Source organism: Dermochelys coriacea, chromosome 23, assembly GCF_009764565.3.
Source record: "Dermochelys coriacea isolate rDerCor1 chromosome 23, rDerCor1.pri.v4, whole genome shotgun sequence".
NCBI lineage: Eukaryota > Metazoa > Chordata > Testudines > Dermochelyidae > Dermochelys > Dermochelys coriacea.
This window is the reverse complement of record NC_050090.1, coordinates 806881-829014: the sequence shown is the minus strand read 5'-3', so window position 1 is coordinate 829014 and position 22134 is coordinate 806881. Positions and strand designations below refer to the sequence as shown.

The 22134-nt window shown below is 48.8% G+C and overlaps 1 protein-coding gene across 3 annotated transcripts in view; it reads right to left on the bottom strand.

Annotated features, from left to right (window-relative positions):
* Positions 1-6515: 6515 nt before the first annotated feature.
* Positions 6516-22134, bottom strand: part of ZC3H4 (zinc finger CCCH-type containing 4) — a 29414-nt gene continuing 13795 nt past the window's right edge. For all 3 annotated transcript variants that reach the window (XM_038381715.2, XM_043501444.1, XM_043501443.1), the window contains exons 3-14: positions 21260-21370; positions 20209-20431; positions 18632-18774; positions 18381-18477; positions 18083-18228; positions 16819-16932; positions 16272-16383; positions 15162-15271; positions 14390-14751; positions 13068-13471; positions 12511-12762; positions 6516-11514 (exon numbers count right to left, since the gene is read on the bottom strand). In XM_038381715.2, the coding sequence (XP_038237643.1) occupies positions 10010-11514; positions 12511-12762; positions 13068-13471; positions 14390-14751; positions 15162-15271; positions 16272-16383; positions 16819-16932; positions 18083-18228; positions 18381-18477; positions 18632-18774; positions 20209-20431; positions 21260-21370 (3579 nt within the window). In that variant the 3' untranslated portion in view covers positions 6516-10009. The remainder of the gene's footprint in view (positions 11515-12510; positions 12763-13067; positions 13472-14389; positions 14752-15161; positions 15272-16271; positions 16384-16818; positions 16933-18082; positions 18229-18380; positions 18478-18631; positions 18775-20208; positions 20432-21259; positions 21371-22134) is intronic.

Below are 22134 nucleotides of genomic sequence, written 5' to 3'. Positions count from 1 at the left end.
AGGTTTGGGGGAGATCTGGGGGGCACAGACAGAGTGGGGGGCTGTGTTTATGGGGGGGTCACACAGACCCATTTATCTGCAGAACTGTTCGGTGAGTCAGGGCTTCCTCTTCCCCTTTACAGGGAAATGGCTCCCTCTTGAGTCTTTGACCCCCATGGGAGTGGGGGGCGACAGAGCTAGGGTGAGTTAGGGACTGGGCCTGTGTGACACACGGATTCCCCCCCCCGCCCCGACACACAGATAGACACACCCTGTTAGCACTCAGCTAATAATGGGCAAATGAGGCAGGGCGCATGGTGGGGGAAGCCAGGACTCCTGGGTTCTCTTCCTGGCTCTGGGAGGGAAGTGGGATCTGGTGGTTAGAGCGGCGGGGGCGGGGGGGGGGGCTGTGAGCCAGGACTCCTGGGTTCTATCCCTGGCTCTGGGAGGGAAGAAGGGTCTGGTGGTTAGAGCAGGGGGACTGGGAGCCAGGACTCCTGGGTTCTCTCCCCCACTGTCACTCACTTCGGTGGGCAATGATGAATCATCCCTCTGCACCTCAGTTTCCCCGTCTCTCAAATGGAGCGCCACACCCACCCCACATGGGTTGGGGTTGGGATGCGTGGGACGTGCTGCTGGGTCAGGGCAGGGCATGGAGTCGAATGCAGCTCTTGGCCTCACAGCCCCTGTGGCACCTTCAAATCCAGTGGAAGAGGCACTAAGCCCCCTGGCTTCAGCAGAGTTTGGACAGAGTGTGAGGCCCTGATACTGGGTGGGGGCAGGATTTGGACCCCTCAGGGCAGAACAGGCCCTGGGTGACCCTGGGCCCAGTGTGTTCTACCTGGCAATCCCCTGGGGGATGCTGAGTGGGAAGGTGTGCGTGGGGTGTCCTATGGGAAGAATTTGATGTTGTGTGTAGCTAAGGGGTGAGGGTGGTTATTCTGTGTGGGACGGGAAGAGATTGTTCTGGGAACTACAGGAATTTCCCTTCTTTGCCTCCTCTGAGGAATCCCAGGAACCGGAAGTCGTTGTCTGTCCATCCGTCCATCCCCCCACACACAATCAGCCCATAGGGACGGGAGGGGGAGGAGAAGGAGGGGGCAGTTTCCTGACAAAATAAAACAGGAAATCTCACAGGAAATTAAATTGCTACTAAACAAAACACCTGATCCCAGCGCCCAGCACTGGCCAGACCCATCCCCCCTGTTCCATTCAAACCCAACCCCATAGGTTTGCCAGTGCCCCTCAGTCCTGACCCACACCTCTGCAATGCCAGCCCTGCCCCCCCAGCTCTGCCGGTGCCCCTCACTCCTGACCCGCAGCCCCTGCTAGCCCAGTCCTGCCCCCCCAGCTCTGCCGGTGCCCCTCACTCCCAACCCGCAGCCCCTGCTAGCCCAGTCCTGCACCCCCCCCAGGCCTGCTGGTGCCCCTCACTTCCGACCCTCAGCCTCTGCTAGCCCAGCCCTGCCCCCCCCATAGCTGTGATTTCTATCTTTGCAAGTGGCACTTGTTCCAATCTCAGCTGGCTGCAAAGAGCTTTTATGATTCCCAGCATCTCTCACTCCCCCCGCCAATGAGCCCTGTAGAGTCATGGGGGTCTATGCAACATGGGGTGTCACAGCCACCCTGCATGGTGCTTGATGCTGGGCGGGGGTGGATGTCTCCCCACAGCACACAGCGGCCCCACTCACAATGGAGCGATGCCATTGGCTCAGATCACTGGCTCAAGCCGCTTCCCCCAGCCAGGTCTGTGCCTTTGAGTCCAACCCCCCATGCCAAACAGCATGATCCAGGTCCCTGAAATCACAGGACTGGCTTGAATCATAGCCAGCCCTGGCACCTGCCTCTTTGCCTCCTGGTGACCATTGGGCATCCCCGTTCCCAGCTTCTCTCCCCAGCCAGCAGGAATGGAAACGAGCCCTGTCCAGTTAAAGCCGAGATTCTTGCCTCATCCCAGGACTCCAGGAGCTGGGGCTTTCACAAAACACAAGAGATGGTGAGAGTAGGCAGCACCGTGCAGGGAGCAGCTACTAGAGCTCAGTCAGGGGAGAGTGTGGGGCATGGGGGGCGGCCTGGAGGGGCGGGGGGTGGCCTGCAGCTCTTCTATTCCCAGAGCAACACCCGCAGAAGTGACAGACACCCTCTGCATCCAGCATCCTCGCTGGTCCCCTCCCCAGCCCAGGGCTTAACCTGCTGCTCTGGGGAAGGAAGCATCAGGCTCCCCCAGCCTGAGCCAGGGTGCCCCCCCATGCACACCTGCCCCAAGCGCTGCTCCAACCCCAATCTGCCCTGGAGTTCTGGGTCATGCTGGCCTGGGCGCGGTCTCTGCTGCCCTAGCAGGACGGCTGAGCAGACAGGGACTCAGCTGTGTGCTGGGGCGGTTCAGAGGTCACTGGGGCTCTGTGGCCAGGGCTGCGTCCCCCAGAAGCCCGGGTCCACAGGGCTCCCTGGCCACTGGGGGCTTGCACATCCTGGCTGCAGAGTGGCATGTTCCCAGCCTCCCCTACAGTTAGAAAGGTGGTTCTGGGCTCGTCCTGGCATCATCCGCTCAACACTGCCCCTCACTTGCTATTCCCATGGCCATGGGGCCCTGTGAGATTACCCAGCGCTAGCTGCCGAGGCACTAATCCACCACAGGTTTGGAGCTTCATTAGGTCCCTGACCCACTTTCCCTATAAGAGGATGAGCATCTATATATAGCGGTCCCTCAGGCGGGGGCTGCATTAGCTCCCCCAAGGATCGATTAGTCTAATGAGATCACCCACAAAGACCCTGATCCCAGCACACCACTGGCCTGGCACTGCTTTCCAGGGTGCCAGGCCAGAATGAGATTAATCTCCCAGGAGGAGAGGCAGCTGCAGTGGGAAGGCAGACAATAGCCATCTCCAGAGCAGACTGTGGATCCACTGGGGCTGAACGACCTGGGACATTCAAGGCAAGTCAGAGAACTTGGCAGCCCCATGCTCTGAGCTCCAGGGCCCCCGTGTGCTGGTCTGTTACATAATCGTCCCTCTGCAGCAATGACTGTGGCCTTGGACCAACGTAAGCAGGCAGGACCATCAATGCAGCAAAGGGCTCTGTGACCTTGGGGGAGCCTTTGCTGTGGGTCAGACCCCATCCGTGCCCTGAACCCTAATGCACAGTTGGTCCCTTTTGCACCTATTCCTGCAAATACACCCTAAGCGGCGCACTGACCCATGGCCTGATGGGGCACGGTTTCCAGGATTCGGGCAAAACAGCCCTTTGCTTGATCTCCCCCTTCATCTCAGGCTGCATTAAGCTCTGAAGCACTCAGACAAATGCCATCAAATGAAGGCAAGTGAGTTGGGCCAGGTCCACACTAGGAAAGAGTGCCCCCCAATCTGAAGCAAATACTCACCAGCAACCACACACCACACAACAGAACCACTAACCCAGGAACGTATCCTTGCAACAAAGCCCGTTGCCAACTCTGTCCACATATCTATTCAAGGGACACCATCATAGGGCCTAATCACATCAGCCACACTATCAGAGGCTCATTCACCTGCGCATCTACCAATGTGATATATGCCATCATGTGCCAGCAATGCCCCTCTGCCATGTACATTGGCCAAACTGGACAGTCTCTACGTAAAAGAATGAATGGACACAAATCAGACGTCAAGAATTATAACATTCAAAAACCAGTCGGAGAACACTTCAATCTCTCTGGTCACTTGATTACAGATCTGAGAGTGGCTATCCTTCAACAAAAAACTTCAAAACCAGACTCCAGCGAGAGACTGCTGAATTGGAATTAATTTGCAAACTAGATACAATTAAAAAGAAAAGGAGTACTTGTGGCACCTTAGAGACTAACAAATTTATTAGAGCATAAGCTTTCGTGAGCTACAGCTCACTTCATCGGATGCTGTAGCTCACGAAAGCTTATGCTCTAATAAATTTGTTAGTCTCTAAGGTGCCACAAGTACTCCTTTTCTTTTTGCGAATACAGACTAACATGGCTGCTACTCTGAAACCTGGATACAATTAATTTAGGCTTGAATAGAGATTGGGAATGGATGAGTCATTACACAAAGTAAAACTATTTCCCCATGTTATTTCTCCCCCCCACCCCATCCCCCACTGTTCCTCAGATATTCTTGTTAACTGATGGAAATAGCCTACCTTGTTTGTTACCATGAAAGGTTTTCCTCCTCCCCCCCCCCCCCCCCGCTGCTGGTGATGGCTCATCTTAAGTGATCACTCTCCTTACAGTGTGTATGATAAACCCATTGTTTCATGTTCTCTGTGTGTGTATATCAATCTCCCCTCTGTTTTTTCCACCAAATGCATCCGATGAAGTGAGCTGTAGCTCACGAAAGCTTATGCTCAAATAAATTTGTTAGTCTCTATGGTGCCACAAGTCCTCCTTTTCTTTTTGCGAATACAAACTAACACGGCTGCTACTCTGAAACTAGGAAAGAGGTAGATCTCACTACATAACTTGGGGTATGAACAATCCACTCCCCTAAGCGACGCAGTTACCCGGCGCAGACAGCACTAGGCGACGGGAGAAGTCTCCTGTCGACCCGGCTACCCCTCTTGGGGAGGTGGATTAGCTATGCTGACACAGGGTGGCCTAGGCAGCGTCTCCACTGAAGTGCTGCAGCAGTGCAGCTGTGGTGTTTTAAGTGTAGACGAGTCCTAAGTCACGGTCACAAAGCCCTGTGCAGTTCCACCTCTCCCCAGGCCCCAAGTGCTACTAGCCGGGCGTGTGCGTGCCATGCCAGTAACTTAAGGCACATCTACACTTGAAACGCTGGAGCGCCCCCGTCTTGTGTCAGTGTGACACTGCCTACACTCCCATTGAGCTGTTCTCTCGCCCCTTCGCATGCACCAGGCCCTATTGCTACCTGCACAATCCGGGCCCCCCATTCTGGCTGCTGTGGCCACCTGCACACAGCGCTGTGGGTCGGATCCCGCTCGGCTATGGGAACGTTAAAGCCCCAAACGCCAGCCAGTGGTAGGGAGATGTCACGGCACCACCTAGAGGGTGTCAGGGTTAGAAGCAATATGCAGACAGCAAAGAAACCCATCATGCAAAAGACTCTGGGTGTCCCACACCTCGCAGCAAAAGGTGGCTGTAAAAAGTTTTTGGGGTCTGATTTCCTATTAGCTGAGACAAGATGGGACCAACTTCTGATGGTGAGAGACATGCTTTGGGGCTTACACCGAGCTCTTCTTCAGATCTGGGAAATGTACTCAGTGTCACAGCTAAATTCCTCCTAGGTAAGCTGTTTCCAGTCCTAACTAGGACCGAGAGGCGTTTCAAACTCTACATTGGCAGTGATCAGATCGCCTGCCAGCTCAGGAGAAATCCCAATTCCCTGCGCAAGGCTCCTGGACCCTGTTCTCTGCTTATCGATAGTGAGCAGGATTTTCAAGTGAAAGGAATCTGGTGGCACTGGCAGCTTTCATGGGCACCCTCACAGAAGAGAGGTCCACAACTCTGCATGAAGTATTTCGCAGTAATCAAAGATGCTAATGAACCCTGCTGGAGAGGCCAGTGAAGGGCCGCTCCCTACAGTCCATTTCCCATCCCTTGTCCAGTTCTCTCTCAAATGTCTCATGCATTGCAGTTTCCATGCAGTCCCTAAGAAAATCGTCCCACAGCTTCATTGTCTGGAGTGGGCTCCCGATATTAGCCATGGAGTCTTTATCCTATCCCGCACAGCGATAGCCCCTCTGTAGCACCCTCAATCTTCACCCACTCTTCCACTGTGCAGTGCCAACCTGCCTCTCACATCCCCTCCTGGCCACATCCAGGCTTCCTGATTACCCCCAAATTTCTCCCAACTGCCACCATCCCTTCAGTACTACCGAGGCTTACCCTCATGTGGTCTCAGCATCTATTGGTGCTGGACAGCCATGCTTAAGGAAGCGGAAGGACAGGCTAGGGTGCTGGACTGGGGATCAGGACACCTGGGTTCAATTCCTGACTCTGCCCACAGATGTCAAGTCACTGAATCCAACCGGTGTGGCAATTCCCCGATAACGTGGAGATGATACCTCAGAGGGAGAGTGTGAAGATAAAGTGCCCGGCTGTGAGGTGCTCAGGGCAGAGAGATATACAAGTGCTTGGACAGACAGCAAAGCCACCTTCTCTTAGCAACTCTTTCCTGAGAACAGAATCAACCCCTTTAACCCTGCAGTTATTTCTGTACCGTCAGCACTCCGATATTCACACCCAGGATTATTGCTGTTCTCCAAACAATGTTACATGCCTGAATAGGATTGGATTAAAAATGGACTGGAAACATGTCTGCAAAGTGCGTGTCCTCCCACCCCATCTGTTAAACACAGAAACAGTGAGCAGGTCTAAACTCTCTCCCCCATTCTTCAGACTGTAGAACAGTCCTGCCCAAAAGAGTACTGCAATGCGAAGAGATGGGATTTTTTAACTCCCCTATGAAAATGAAGGGTTTCAACTATTTTGTTGCTATAATTTGTAAAGAGCTATCAGGAAACACATATGTAGCTAACCCACGCTTGAGCCAAATGAACCAGAAACCTTTAAAATAACTGCATCCTTTAATGGCAGTAATACAATTATAGAGGATTAAAGAGCTCACAGGAGAAATATAGACGACATTTTTGGAAGACAAATGTGCAATAAAAAAAGGAAAAAAAACACAAAGCCATGCAACGAAACAGTCATTGTAAAAATACCAATACAGTATATACATATTTGCATCAACAATTTCTATTCTGAAATAGTATTTACAGTTTATTACAATCTCAGTTAGAGCATTATTTTTTTTTCTCTTAAAGCTCTGGCAGATGGAAAAATATTAATGGATTAAAGACTGGTGATGTTTCACATTATGGTGAATATATTCCAAAGTAGAACGTCATTACTTTTCATATTCTGGATAGGGTTTAATATGGTTTTTTTTTTTTATGTATGTTACAAATGTTTAGGGTTATGGTACAAACGCCACTGAATTCACATCTCTCTCACTAAAAGCAATCTCACATGGAGGAACATGACACAAATGATTGATTTCACTTCTCTTTTTTGTTATAGTGATACCAGCCAAACTCCAAAGCCTTATTCATGTCACACTTCACTGCAGGTTAAGAGCTGAGGCTATACCAAGAGAAGGCATGAGGTAAACCACTTCAACAGTGCGTTAACTACTACACACACAGATGCCACACTGATTCATTGAAAACTAGTAAACAATTTCAGGGAGAGATGCAAGCAGAAATTTTAAGATTAGATCTCTATTGGACATCCACGTATCAAACAGATGGGCACAATCCATTGGCATCTGAGTTTTCTGGAATACAGCTGGGTTGAGAGACGTTGTTTAGAGTAAGTTTGATATAACCTTTTGCTTCAAATTAAAGCGGGGTGCAGGAAGAAGAAGTAAAGCACACAGCATCCAAAGGGAAGAAGACAAGTAAATTAACATCAAATGTAACAAAACTTCAGAGTCCAGACTAGATTTTGTTAATTGAAAAGAGTTAATTTTGGCATTATTAATGTTAATCTCACAAGCACCAAAACCAAAGAACACCCCTTATCTGTAGAACTGTTTCAAAACAAATTATACGCTTACAGCAAAACTGAGTGGGTTTTTAAGCAGCTGTTCTACTGTTGGACAATTCATCCTAAATCAGATTCAATGATGGTAGCCAGCGTACTGAGAAATGTTTTTCCTCTCATACTACTCCTTATGCAAACACCAGCCCGATGACAAGCCACTGTGACATGATGCAATGGATGAATTCTCAAACCAGACAGGTACAGCCACTTGGGAAATATTCTGCAATAATAAAGGAACCTCTCTTGGTGAAGGTGGGTCAGCTGGGATAGCCTGGCACCAGATCCTCATCTAAGTTGGTGTAGCACTCCCTTGTGCGAGGCTCTGGGAAGGGAGAGTTTCAACACGCACACTGTGCCTTTAAAACACTCACCATCACCAAATATTTGGTGTCTCTGATAAAAGTTCTGGCTTGTGCCTCGGTCAGAAGAAAGCACTATACTCAGTTCACATGCCATAGACATTTTTCTAATAGTACCACAGACACTGAGCTAGCTGGAAGCGTAAAGAAGAATACACCTGGCTCAGCCATGTTCATAAAATTGTGTTTAAAATATTTAACTTAGTTTCCATTATTTCACAGGAATTGATACCGCATGTTGGTCATGTACATTGTACAGATCCATGTCTTAACATATGGCTAAAAAGGTGCAAGCATTTTAGCTTTTCCTTGCTGCAGTTTATGCTTTAAAGACACTTTGCATAAAATGTCTTTATCTTTCAATACTTGTGAGCATGTTTGCTACAGGCTTTGCCAGCCAAATACTTGTGAGTGTGGGGTACTATCAATATTCACGTGACAAATGGTGGAATCCAGTTAGCTCCACAATGATACCGCTATCAAAAAAACAAGAAGTAGGGGGTAGGACACACCTTGACATTGAGTAACCACACAGGCTACCAAGGGGAACATGGGAAGGAGAAAAAAAAGGTTTAGTACATTTTCATTGTCAGAGGCAAAAAGAATTTTGCCCTTCTGGTGCGCAGCGTATTCTAGATTTAGAACAATCTGGGCCTGTGAGATCAGCAGTTTTGACCTATACAAAGAGGCAGCCTCACAAAGATCTAGCACGTAAGACAAGTGCAGGGCTGAGGGATGATCAGGAAAAAGTAAGCTACAGACTTGTCTCGTCTGTCGGAAAGGTTTATAAACCTGTTACCCCCTTTACCCACTGAAAGAGCTTGTAGCAAGAACACTGAGTCACAGAAAGGAATCACCCCAGATCTTCCTTCCCTCAACAACTATTTTCATAACCACAGATTCTACAGTATCCCGTTCATCTTTTGAAAAACTTGATTATCTGCCACTCATGTCCCTTCCCCTGTAGCTGCTTTTCCCTGCACCCACTGAAAGCACAGTTCATTATACTCATCACTTCCATCTACACATTTGTTTCTAAACACGCAATGAATCAGAAAAAATATTCAGCACCTAACATCACTTTGCTATCTTTTCTAAAGAACAGCCTCTCTTTGTAATATGGCACTATAGGACAAAACTCTGCCTCCTGAAACGCACGGCATGCAGAGTTCACCCGTTCCATCTGGATGGAGATGGGTTTTACCCCTGGTGGGGTGAGGATCATCTACTGAAAATCTTAGAACACAGATTTGTGTTTATAGAAAAACTCTCCATACACAAAATACATACAAGTGAAATCTGATTGAGATTAATAATTTAATTTCAATAATACAACCTTTTTTTGGTAGACTGCACAACTTTTTGGGATGCAAATATTCCATGGCCATTCATGGAAGGTCTCGAGAATGCAAGTCCTGTTACAACCCAGCTGGGTCTTACAATCAAACCACCTCCAGAAAATGGCATAAAATATTTACTTAAAACAAAAGCAAACAAACCCCCCACAATTACAAAAATAATCCCACATGGTTATGTTTCCATGGTAATTCTGTTCATTGTACTAGAATTTTAAAAAAGACTATGATACAAATATTTTAGTTAGTTACATTTCAGAAATGAACACATTCTACTAATCTGCATGGCTCACAGCTTTAATCTGCTAAGCAACACGTATGAACCACATTTCTCTGCCATCCAGTCTGTCACTACCCTTGTCCTGAATGTAGTATATGGGGGTTGCTCAGCTACTACAAAGAGAGAGAACAAAAGGGTGGCGTGACAGATCGGCCACAGCTTCCCAAGGAGATTTCAGACAATTCATTATTTTCCAAGAATGATTTCAACTGCATTTTGAAAGAAAGCTCTAAAACAAACTATTGGGGTAGTCAAAGAAAATGCTGGTTACTACTGCACAAGGATACTCTGATTATTAATTTAAAATGCACCTTTGAGACTATATGTTACAGCACTGACCAGAACCAAAACGATTTATATACATGTTATATGGCTAAAGTGAGCACTAATGGAATAAAAAAAAGTTACCAACACTGTGTGCTGCAATTCAATACATAGACGCAAGGTCAGTCCTTTAATACTACTGGCAGAATGGTGAAGCTGTGGGATCAAAGCCCTTAAAAACATCTTTCAGAGACCCAGCATCCTGCTGCTCACTGTCCTGGGCAGGACTGTTGCCTGCAAAGGGGCTGCCTGACCCAGACTTTGTGGTCTGCTTCACCATGCCATAGACAGAGGGCACAGGGAGGTTATGAACCCCTGGCTGAGGTGCAGTCTCCTGGGTGGGTGTGGAGGAGGCGGCGGGGGCGGCGGGGGAGGCCTTGGGACGCGGCCTATTATAGCTATTGTATCTGTCTGTTGCAAGCTCAGCGCTTGCCTTCTCAGCCTCAGGCTGATCCAGCGCAGACCTGCGCACAAACAGAGGCTCCTTGGCCTTGTTAGTGCTCTTGCTGGCCTCTGGGCCTTTCAACGATGCATTTCCTTCGCTGGGAGACTCCGCGGCTTTGCCACCTGAACTTGGAGTCCTGGGGTCATACAGGCTAATCCCACTGAGCACGCTGCTTTGGCTACTCCCTTTGCTTAGTCCTCCAGCTGTCAGCAGCCTGGGGTCGTAGGGAGCAATGGTGGGAGCTGTCTCGCTGTTGGGCGTGGTAACAGCTGTTGGCTGAGCTGGCTCTGCAGGTTTAGCGGCTCTGGCCGCTGCTGGCTCTGCTGGTTTCTGTAACCTGGGATCAGCTGGTGCTTTGCGCATCCGAGGGTCACTCGGTTTATCGCTCTGCCCGGGCCCTGGACTGCCAGATGCATTCACAGTCTTTAATATTCTTGACAACAGCTCAAAGTCAGGGATGTTGGTGCCAGAACTGGTGGCAGGCTCTGCTTGGGCTACTGCTCCTCGTTGTCTGGGGTCAGAAAGGCCTGTATTTTGGGGCCTGTTGAGTCGTGGGTCAAGGGCAGGTAATGACTGGAGAGCAGCTGGGACAGGAACAAATTCTTGCTTTGGGACAGGCAATGGAATCAGATCCTCCGGGCTCCACAGGACCATTCGGGCAAAGTTTGGCTTGTTTAGGATCACGTCTTTCTTTATGTGGCTGAACTGCTGCAGCTGAGACCTGGGGTCTCGCAGAGCGTGGGCTGGCAGTGCATCTAAGGGGATATTGACCGGTTTGTCCCTTAGTGCTCTTTCCCCTTCTTCCTCCTCAGGAACCAAGACAGTCTTCTGACTGGCAGCAGTGTTGGAATGAGGAGCATCCGGTTTCAGGGCAGGCGTGGGAATGTGTCTTGCTAGTCTTGGGTCAGTGGGCCCTGCGTCCCCAGTGCTAGATGGTCCACAAGTATCGGCATTTCGAGACAGCCTGGGATCCCGCAGCACACGTGGATCCGCAGGCCGACTGCTCCCTGCTGGCTGGGCCTTCTGCAGGCGAGGGTCACTCGCAGCTGAGGATGGGCCAATGCTGCCACTGATTTCTCCATGGGATGCCTGCGCATGAGGCCTGCTTGAACTTTGCTGCCTTAGGGTTTTCAGTATGGAAGTGACGCTACTTCCACCGTCATCCTCATCGCTGGAATACCAGTTGCCAGGATCACCTGGGAACGAGGAGAAGAGAGTAAGGAAATACCAGTGTGCACAACTACAGCTAACCACAGGGTAACTGGCTCTGCTAGGGTCTGCAGCAACTGGTCTCACACTAACAAGCAGCTCCCTCAATCCCTTGGCAGCTCACGATGCTGCAATGCTAGAAAGGGGGATCCACGAACATTTAGCAGGCACCCAACCTCACCAAACTACATTAGCTTTGCTGGATCTTTCAGCCAGCTGCTCTTATTTCTGTATTATACTTTTGCCATTCTTCCTCTCACTTATTTCATCCTTCATGAGCACCTTCATCCTCGGTGCTCACCCCAGACCCTCCTTATGAAAGGAGTTTCTGAATCAGTGCTTGGAAGATTTTTTAGCAAAAGACCCGAGTGCACATTCTTCAGAAACCTCCAGTGCCCTTCACTACAAAACCAAGATGGCCATCTGCAGAGAATATCTCCTCAGCTCCAACGTGGAGGCCCACGCTGGCACCAGGCGCTGTCTGTTGAGATCACAATCTCTATAGCTCCTCTTTTTGTTTTAAGATTTGTCATTTGTAAAATAAAAGCACAAACCCCACTGCCAGCCTGAGCTAGGGATGGAAGGGTTGGGATGCACAATGACATTCCCACAGGGCTGCTAATTTGGAAAACAGGGAGGATGTCTGCCCCCCAAGACATCTTAGCCCTCATAGGGAGGGGCTGGGCAAAGACAGATCTGGGATAGCATTCTCATCTCTGTCACTGAGAGACCTGCAAGCGTAGGAATGTTGCAAACACAGCATGGAAATGCAGATGTGCCAGTGCTCACAGCCCACATGGAGGGGGAAGGCAGCAACCAACTCCAGACAACCAGAAATGGTGCCACTGGACTTTGGGAGGAACAGGCCAAGGCCTCCTAAGCCAGGGCAGCACGTTAGTCTGGTGTGGGATCCCTGGTGGGTAGGGTGCAGGGGCATCCTTCACAGACATATCTTTGAACAAGTCTGGTGCTCTTCCACTTGCCTTCCTCATTCTCCCGCTCCTGCTTATTGCACTCGGCCAGTCTTCGAGCCCTCTCCTCCTCTTCCTGCTGCTTCTGCTGGATCCTCAGGTACAGGGCTCTCTGGGCAGATGGCAGGAAGTCAGGGATGTTGGCTGATGGTTTGTGTAACCCTGGAGCCCCTCCTTCACACAAGGAATCAGGTTCCAAGGACTGGTCAGGGAAAAGATGCTCTGCCAGAGGCTCATCCATATCCTCGTAATTCCCATAGTCCTCTGCCATAGAAGGAACAAGGCAAACATTACAATCACAGGACACTGAAGTTATTTCTCATACAGCTGAATATAGCAGCCGATTCTTAAGAAAGCAGTAAAGAGAGATTTATGCCCATGAAACCAGTCAATGTTTGAGTCTTGGCTGGTGCGAGTTCTACCCAGCCACCCAGAGCAGCACGTTAAGTGCTCGCAGGCAGCTAAAAGAGACCAAGTCAACATGGCATCTCCAGCCCTCCCTGCACCAGACCAGACTCTTGTCATGGTAAACAGAGACAACCCAAGGACAGCTAGTGAGAGGAACATACCTGGGTCACCCATCAAGCCAGGGTCCATGTCCAGGCCCCCCTCTTGCTGTTGGTAGAAATTATCATAGAAGCTTTGTGCAGATGGGCCAGGGGGCATCATTCCGGAGTGTGGAGAATCCTCCGGGCCATATGGCATCATTGGGGGCCTGGGACCCATTGGAGGCCCAGGATTCATCCCTGGGCCCATAGGCATATCTGGGTGCATGTCGGGGTGCATATCTGTATGCATGTCCGGATGCATATCTGGATGCATGTCAGGGTGCATGTCGGGATGCATGTCAGGGTGCATGTCGGGATGCATGTCAGGGTGCATGTCGGGATGCATGTCAGGGTGCATGGGTCCTGGCATAGGCCCAGGTGGTCCACCAGGCCCAGGGAAACGGGGAGGTGGTGGAACTGGGTGCCTGGAAGAGAACAGAGGAAAATTTAACTTTTAAAATGCAAACTTGAGATCAGTCACACTTCCCTACAAAGAGCAGGGCTTGCAGCAGTGTCCCCATCAGAACTGGAAGGACAGGCACAGCGCTGCAGGGAATGCCTGTTGCTGCTTCCTGCAGGAACGGACCATGTTGTTTTAACGCACCCACCACAAGAGCTGCCAGAAAAGCCTCATTTCCACACAAAAGGTGCCTATTCCACATCTCTCCACTTCAGCAGCCAGCTCTTTACTGTCAGTTTCAGTAACAGCAGAACTGCGTCCTCAGCCCTTCTGTACACTGCTATGAAATGGCAGCAGGATGTTGAATTCACACAGTACACCCCCCTCCTGCCTAGACCACCATGCCATGGCACAGAGGTCTCTCTGGGCAAGGAAGACAGGCTAACCTTGTAGCAAACCTGATGTCAGAAGCAGAACCTTGGCTGGCCTATTTCCGAGCCTACTCCATAGAGAGAGAACAGGAAATACATAATGTTCTGATTCCACTGTCTCCGTGACTGCAGTACAGGGTCAGCAGCACTCTGTGTGCAGTGAAACAACACACAGGTTCCTATTCACCCTGTACTGTGTCTAAAGGATCCACAGAAATTCCGAGATGCATATAGGGAGAATTTTACTACTATGCCAATAACACAAAGAAATTCCATATATTAACTACATTAAATAACAACTAGGCTACCAGTGGGAACATTTTGCTTGTGACTGAGAGAGGCTGTGGATGAATTGCATCTTGTAAAATTACTTTAAGACCCTCAGACAGAAGAGTACAAATAATGACCTATCAATGGCATACATAACCCCCCCTTCCTATTCCTGACTCTCCTACTGAGCGTTATTCCTCTTAATGCATCCATAAGTAGTTGGAAGGGAGGATCATGCTTACCGCACGCCTAGTTTCTCTGCCAGCTGCCCAGTGGGCCGCACCACAATCTCAAACAGAGACGGGATCTTCTTATACATGTCCTGTTGCTGCTGAAGCTGCTGTGGCGAGAGAGGCTCATGTGGCGGGGGTGGCAGCTGTGGTGGCCCTGGCGGTGGAAGGGGGGGCGGAGGAGGAGGTGGCGGTCCACCAGGAATTGGCCTGCCATTGGGAGAAGTTGGAGCTGGCGGTCCAGGAGGACGAGGGGGTGTGGGCAGCAGGCCCACTCCGGGTGGAGGTTTCGGTAATGGATTGATGCCCTGTTTCTTTAGTTCTTCAACTTCCTTCTCATCTTCTGCACCTGCTTCTGCATCATCAGCCAGCATCTGAGGGAGAGAGAGAAATGAGAGGCAGTTAAAAGCAATGCCCTGAACAGCCCATGTTGGTATGAGTTTGCCAGGTCTCAGCGCGGCTGCTCAGACCATGGCCTGGGCCCGTGTTTCTCCAGCGCTGAGGTTGCATATGAGAGTCCGCCAGCATGGGCTTGTCTCCTACAGTACATTAAACAGTGTTCTAGCAAGCTGAAAGTGTCCCAAAGGATGGGGCTTCTGCTCTGCAGAGTCAGACCAGGTCCCTGCACTTCCCTTTTCAGAATTCAATCTCAGGACTCCAAATGACACCCTTGTTACCCCTTCTTATAAACTTCTCTGTCCTTGCTGTGAAAGTCTCGCATGGGCAGCAAAATCAGCCAAGGAAAGCCGCTCCGAAAGGAACCCACATTACCATTCCCTTTTACCTTGTCCAGCAGCTCCCGCGTTTCGTCTGTGAGCGGCTCATGGGAAAACATGCAGTCGTCCCCATTGATACAATTCCCAGTGGTGTGGAACAGTTTACAAGGAAAGTCTCGTACAAAGTGTTAAGGAAAATAAAACTCTGAGTACTTAATAAAAAGTCTGTCAATGGGCAGACAGGTTATTTTTAACAGTGCTGCCCCAATGGTTCTGGTGTGGTACATTCTTTCTAAGCATGTGAAATCTCTGCAGTCCTGACACTGAAAGTAAAACACAACTGCCCCACGCCCCCATTTTCCTTTTCTAAAACGCCTGCAAACCCACCTGCTCTGTGCAGCTCTGCGGCCTGAAGACCCCATTCCCTTGTGCTTACTCCATACTGTATTGTTCGCAAGCTGAGCCCACCTTCACCAACATGAAGCCATTCGTGTCCCTGCAGCTGTCATACACTGTTAAAAGCCTACACATCTTAAGATATACGTCTTCCAAACTCCCATGGCTACTCCTAGCTTCCCTCCCCCTGGAGGGACATTAGTGCAGATCTTCATCATGAGACCCTTCCCTTCCTTTCTGACACGCTCTGGTGAGCAGTGAAATAATGAACATGCCATCACTGGCCTCTGAATCAGCACCCACTGAAATGAATGGGGCTGTTCACACCTCAGTGTTCAGGCTCTCTGCCGACTCAGGCAGGCATAAGTTACACTCAGGGTAGTCTCTCCCCTAGTTCCTCCCCAGGTTATTGTTTCAGGCTCTCTGCAAACTTAGGTAGACTTCTCTGCATCAGTTAACTCAGAACACAATGTGAAGGATTTGTCTGCAATTCTAACAGCTAGAGACTGACTTTTTTTAAAACGAAAGCTGAGACTGAAGAACAAATGAGAGGTCTGTCTATACCTTCAGCTAGCCCCTCATGGCCCCCTCCCACAAGCCAGTGCACCCCACATTCTGGGACCAATATCATATAGGCACTTGCCAGTAGATCGTAAGCCACTTGGTGCAGGGACCTACTCTTCTGGCCCATTTTTCCCTGTTGCACAGGGCTGCACACGACTGACTTAAAGCCACTGATCTCCGTGGTGACTGGGAACACAGTGAACAAGAGGAAAGGATATCATGCATGTAAGGGCAATTCTCTGCCCTTGCACAGTAACCAGTGATGTAAAACTTGCACAGTTCCCGTTTCTTTGGTAGTTCGATGTCATGGCTGAAATTGCAATGCTCCCCCTGTGTAGAAAAAATACAACACCCCCACTGTTAATGAAACAATAAAGCATACACAATAACAGGGGGAAGCAAACACCAATAAGGCACTTGTTATGGAACTAATTCTCTGCCGGGGTTCTGGCCCTGAAATCCTTGAAAACTGGGCTCTGTGTCTCACAATTATCCTGTGTTTTTAAAATCGGAGAATCAGGAAGTAGAAAGTAAAACAAATGTTTGTCTCAGATTGGTGTTTGCACACTTGATTTTCCTTACACTCGGTGTAACTCTCCTAGCACTCAGCACGTTATCACTTTCAACATGTGTTCTAGACTCTATGTTCTTTAGGGCAAGGACCATGTATGTCTCAGTCTATATCTTGTATAGACCTGGATGCATTTTAGGTACTACTGAAATGCTTAACAGTAAAGTCAAGGCCACAATTAATTATCTCCTTACCCAGGTACACCTGCCTTCCACAAAGTATTTGCAGATAACTTTTCCTTTTTTATCCGACTGCTGATGGGGTTTATCATGGTCATTCCGCCTGTAATTTCCACCACTTCCTCCGTCCTGCAAGAATTGTAAGGGTGTAGTTAACAAGCACGAAGAGGCAAATCCTAGCCATGGAAAGAAATTAACTATCTCCCTACAATATGCATTTCAAAGTGCACATGAAGGTCTTGCATGAAGGGAGCATAAGACTTGCAGCCTGACCAACTGTAGCTAGATGGAGAGATAAGATTTCAACTTGGTTTGTCAATCAACCCATCAGAATCTGAAAAATCCATCCTGTCTAGAAAAGGGATTATCGTCATGAAGCCTGGGCCAGTCCCACTTTTGCACTGCTGGGAAATACACAAAGATGAAGTCTAGACTTTGGGCTCATTTCAAGGTATTTCAGAGATCATCTTTTTTGGTGGGTGGGGAATGGGGCTTATTTTCTGATTGTAAGGTCAATGCATACGCTTGGTGACATGAACTCCAATAAGGGCTCCCCTGAGATGCCTCCCTCTTTTTAGCATTACTTGGTGCCAGTCAAACAGTGCCTGAGAGCACTACTCATCCCAGACAAAAACAGGCAGAGGAGCCCCTTGAAAGAAGGGAGAAAATCAATGCCCGAGGTTCAAAAATTGGGCTGCTTGGAAGCTTGACTGCCACACACAGGAGTATGTGACCGATCACCAGTCTCCTGCCACTGAAGTGCAGCTAGGATGAGAAAAGTGGCTAGATAAAAGGAGCCCAGCCTCTTGGCAGATCCGCTCTCTGTGCCGGTCCAGTGACACTTTACTGAGCAAGACCAATAGTTACTGGCTTTACTCCTGGAAGCCCTGCTAAGCCAAACCCGGTGGGAAAAGGAGCTGGGGTATGCTCTGCTCTGCGCCTCATCATCAGGACTGTTAATTATTTCCCAAGTTCTGTACTCCAATGGGTTTGCAGAAGCCCGAGGTCTGGATCTTTACTCTCAGCGATGATGAATGAGATAGAAGGAGGTCAACTTGTGGCTCTGAGCCTAAGGCAGTATGCAGCACTGGCGGGCAGAGAGCCCTGGGCAGGCTCAGAAAGTCCAACTTCAGTCCCATATTTCAGAGTTCAATACATGCAAGTGAAATTATTTCTGGGGAAGCCTGTCTGGTATGTTGGAGAGAAACCCCATGGGCACCTTTCCACAGGTGACCCAAGTGCAGCAAGACCCCAACGGAGACAAGGCAGAGCTGCTTACCCCCATGTCCTCATCATAGTAATCGTCATCCTCGTTCATTCCGCCACCTTTCCCCATTCCACTTCTGCTCCCGCCTCTTCCTCTTCCCCTGCCCATCCCCTTGCTTCCTCTCCCTCTGGGGCCACGCCCACGCCCCCGATTTAAACCTGCAATAGAGCAAAAAAACATCATTATTTATACTTTCCCCCCCCCAAATAAAACCTGACCATTATGATACCACAGGCTGGCTCTACTCTTCGGACTGCGCAGAGCCCCCGAGCACCATCTAATTCACTCTGCTCTGGGCTCCGTCGTGTACCTCGCCCTCTGCCCTCTTTGCTCCTCCGGTACTGGTTCAACTCTTTTGAATAGTCATCGTACTCCTCGTCACCCATTGGCTCTTCATTGTCACCGTACTGCAATTCAGAAAGAACAGAGCTGTCAGTGCACCGGACTCTTGGGCCAAAACTGATGCTCACCCCACCGCTTCTAATTCCAGAAAAGAATGTTCTCCCGCTTAACGCTCCCCATATCTGGGGGACACAGATACAGCTCAGTAATGGGCCTTACTTCCATTTCTTCCTCATACATTTCCTCCTCCTCTTCCGGATGTTCACCTCTCCCTCTCCCACGGCCTCCTCGGCCCATACCTCGCCCTCTCATTCCACCTCTGCCTCCACGCCCTCGGTATCCTCGGCCTCGGCCTCGGCTGCCTGTAGAGCGAGCAAGCAAGCGTCAGTCTGCTACCGCAGTACTTGAACGCTCCGACAGCCCTGTGGCACCACGCCTGACGGCTGGCTGTCTTTGGAGCAGGTATCAAGTCAGTTCACAGGAGTAACATGGTTGTCTCTCAGAGGACTTCAGAGGACAATCAGATCAGCTTATGACAGCAAACGATCTCTTAGTTACTGCTAGTGAGATCAATGAGTTTGTGAGGGTTTGCTGGGGCTTTTTAAGCCTACTAATACAACATAGGGTCATTTTCCTAAGGAACACAAATGTAAGTGCATACCTAATTGAAAGGAAAGTCAATGGCATTCCAGTAAGGGTTACCCGTCACATTTGAATAGTGAAGAATATGGCAAAGACAGTACATGTCAGGTACAATATCTGTACCATGGTTCTGTTTCAGGCTCTATCAACCTGTAACCAGAATCCATCCATTTGTGGTACTTACCTGCCCCCCATTACCACAATATCTGAGTGCATCACAATCTCTAATGTATTTATCCTCACCACACCACTATGAGGGAGGGCAGGGCTACTCTCCCCACTTTACAGACAGGAAAACAGAGCTACAGAGAGACACGGTAACCTGCCCAAGGTCCCACAAGAGGTCTATGGAAGAGCAAGGAAAAGAGCAGGGAACTGAACTCAGATCCTCTGAGACCCAGGTTATCACCTCTACCACTCAGCGATCCTTCTAACAGAATGTATATATACGTATATATTACACACCCACTTAGTAAAGACATTAAAACACTGGCCTCCTCCTTGTAAGAGCAGGTTCTCTGTATTTTAGACTTTTCATAGAATAAGTCTTGGTGCTATTTGGTTTTAAGTGGGTTAATTCTTTTTAATATTCTGAAGCAATTACTTTTAAAGTGGCTAAGATGTAAACATTTTAAAGTAGCCACTGTGAATGCAGGGCAATTACCGCACATAAAGTTTCATCCTTCATGCAGGATTACTGACATGGTATGCTTCAGAGTTTACTCTGAATACACTTTAGCAGGATGAAATCTGACTTGCCGCGTTATCCTGACTTTGTTTTCTTTGCACATAAAGGACACGTTATGTTTTTTAACTTCACCTGTATTTTTAAATCTATCTAGATATAAGAGAAAGGACGTGCCTTTAAATATAAAGCTACAAAACTGGGATCTGACCTTTGCCCTCGCAGAATAAAAGACGTAAAGAAATGGATGTCTCTGGGTCTCACTATGCAGCACTAATGAGTTATTCAGCCCTGCCATGCAACAGATGCAGAGCTCTGTTGCGCCAGGGGCTCAGAGCAGGCACAGCCATCCATCTGCATGCCTCCAACTACAAGATCAGAGCCTTATGTGGTGACTGATCATCAACCTTAATAAGCAAAGAGTTGTAACATGTTGATGAGAAAAGCATGTTGGCAAAGGCAGCCATACCTCGCCCCCGATGTGTCCCCTCCTTAGCTCTCCGGTACTGGTTCAGCTCTTTTGTGAAGTCGTCATACTCTTCTTTCCCCATGTCTTCATCTTCATCCCCCTCGTATTCGCCATAGGCCTCATTCTCGTAATCCTCATACATGCTGTAATTCTTGCTCTCCATTTTGGAGTAGCTCTTCTTTGGCAAGGGGGCACTGTGAGAGGACTGATACTGCTGGTGAGACTGAGAAAAGTAGACAGACAGGAGGGGTAACAATTAAGCAATGATCAATTTGAAAAAGCAGGGTGATGGCTGACGCACAGCAGGTCCCTGCGGAATGCCCTCTTTCCAGACTTGCCAAGGAATTGTGGAAGTAGAGCGGTCTTTATCCCCAAACCTGCAAAGCCACAGCCCCTTCATGCTTTCATTTAATACCTATCATTCATCCCTTCCCTGGCAGCTTTCTCCCAGGGCCTCCATAACTCTGTAGAGACAGACAAGCTCTTCATCAAGATTGTATATACAAAGTGAGGTTAGAAAGGGTGTAACAGAGCCATCAGACAGAACTAGGAGACACTGAAAGGTGCACTCATGTCACCTTCCTACTCCCAGCCACTGCTCTACAGGATTAAAGCTTGGGAATAGGTAGCTCTTTGAAGAGGGAATCACCAGTATTCTTCAGGATCCCCTCTAGATTCAGAGGTCCATGGCCTCTGAAAGAGAACCACACCTGCTTCAGACTGAGTTCCCAATATAACTGCATGCGGCACCTGCATTTATTTGCTCATTTTTTTCTGCTCTTCCCTGTCTCTTTGTTGGGAAGTGGTTGTTTCATGTTGACAAGGGAAGGCCAAAGGGGACATCTGATGTAATGATTTAATCTTTAAAAGAAATGGAAAAAAATGAAAGATGGAAGGGGCTCAGCGCCTGGAGGCAAAGCCAGGAGTCCATAAGACTGGCCTTCAGCCCCTGCATGCAGCAAGACAGGTCTTTGGGCAAAGCCTGCAACATTTCCAACACAGTGCAAGAGAGAGCAGCTTTTTCCACAACTGGTTGATCGCAGGTACTTACAAGAGGGTAAGGAGGGCTGTATTCCCGGTACTTTCTGTGCCCCTTCTCACTGGGGCTGAAATCAGAGTCCTCGCTATAGTCAGAGAAGTCTTCACTGGAAGATGCATGGCGCTGCAAAGAATGGCAAACATATTGTATGATTTTAGTACAGCTGCTCTTGCGCTCTAAGCTTGAATTCCAACTCTGTGGCCAGGCATCTGGACTGCCACACACAACATAAACGAAGTTCGTAAGGTAACTCAGATTCTGGCTTGCAAAAATCTTGACAGCGTTCCTTGAATCGACCATTTAAGATGGAAAAGACTTCTAGTATATTTCAAACTTCACTGTAGATTCTGTCCGAATTGGGAACGTTTCCAGTTTGTTTAATTGGTTTCTAATGAAAGCAATTCATATTACACCGTTTGTTAGCTTGAGGATCTCATAAACATCTTTGACTTTACAAGCCAGATATTTTAATTTACCATATACTAGTCTTCTTTCGAGCATAGATGTTCACAAAAAAGAGATTTAGTTTACCAGATGAAACTGTTTTTCCTTTCCATTCCACCCATAGATATATGCAAACACAGAAAAAGAAGAAAGATTCCTTACTAGGGTATCTTCTACCTCCCCACCGTTTTTTTACTGGTTACCTCCTGCTAGGTTATGTCTAATTTAAACAGTAAGCTCATATTTCCTTGTAGGTGAGGTACAATGCCCCACATGGTGCCATAATGATGGGCTACATCCATATGGCAAGGCCTAAGGCAGGGAGATTCTGCCTAGGATACTATAGCTAATATGTTCTCCACAACAGTGGTTCTCAACCAGGGGTCTGGGGCCCCCTGAGGGGCCACAAGCAGGTTTCAGGGGGTCTGTCAAGCAGGGCGAGC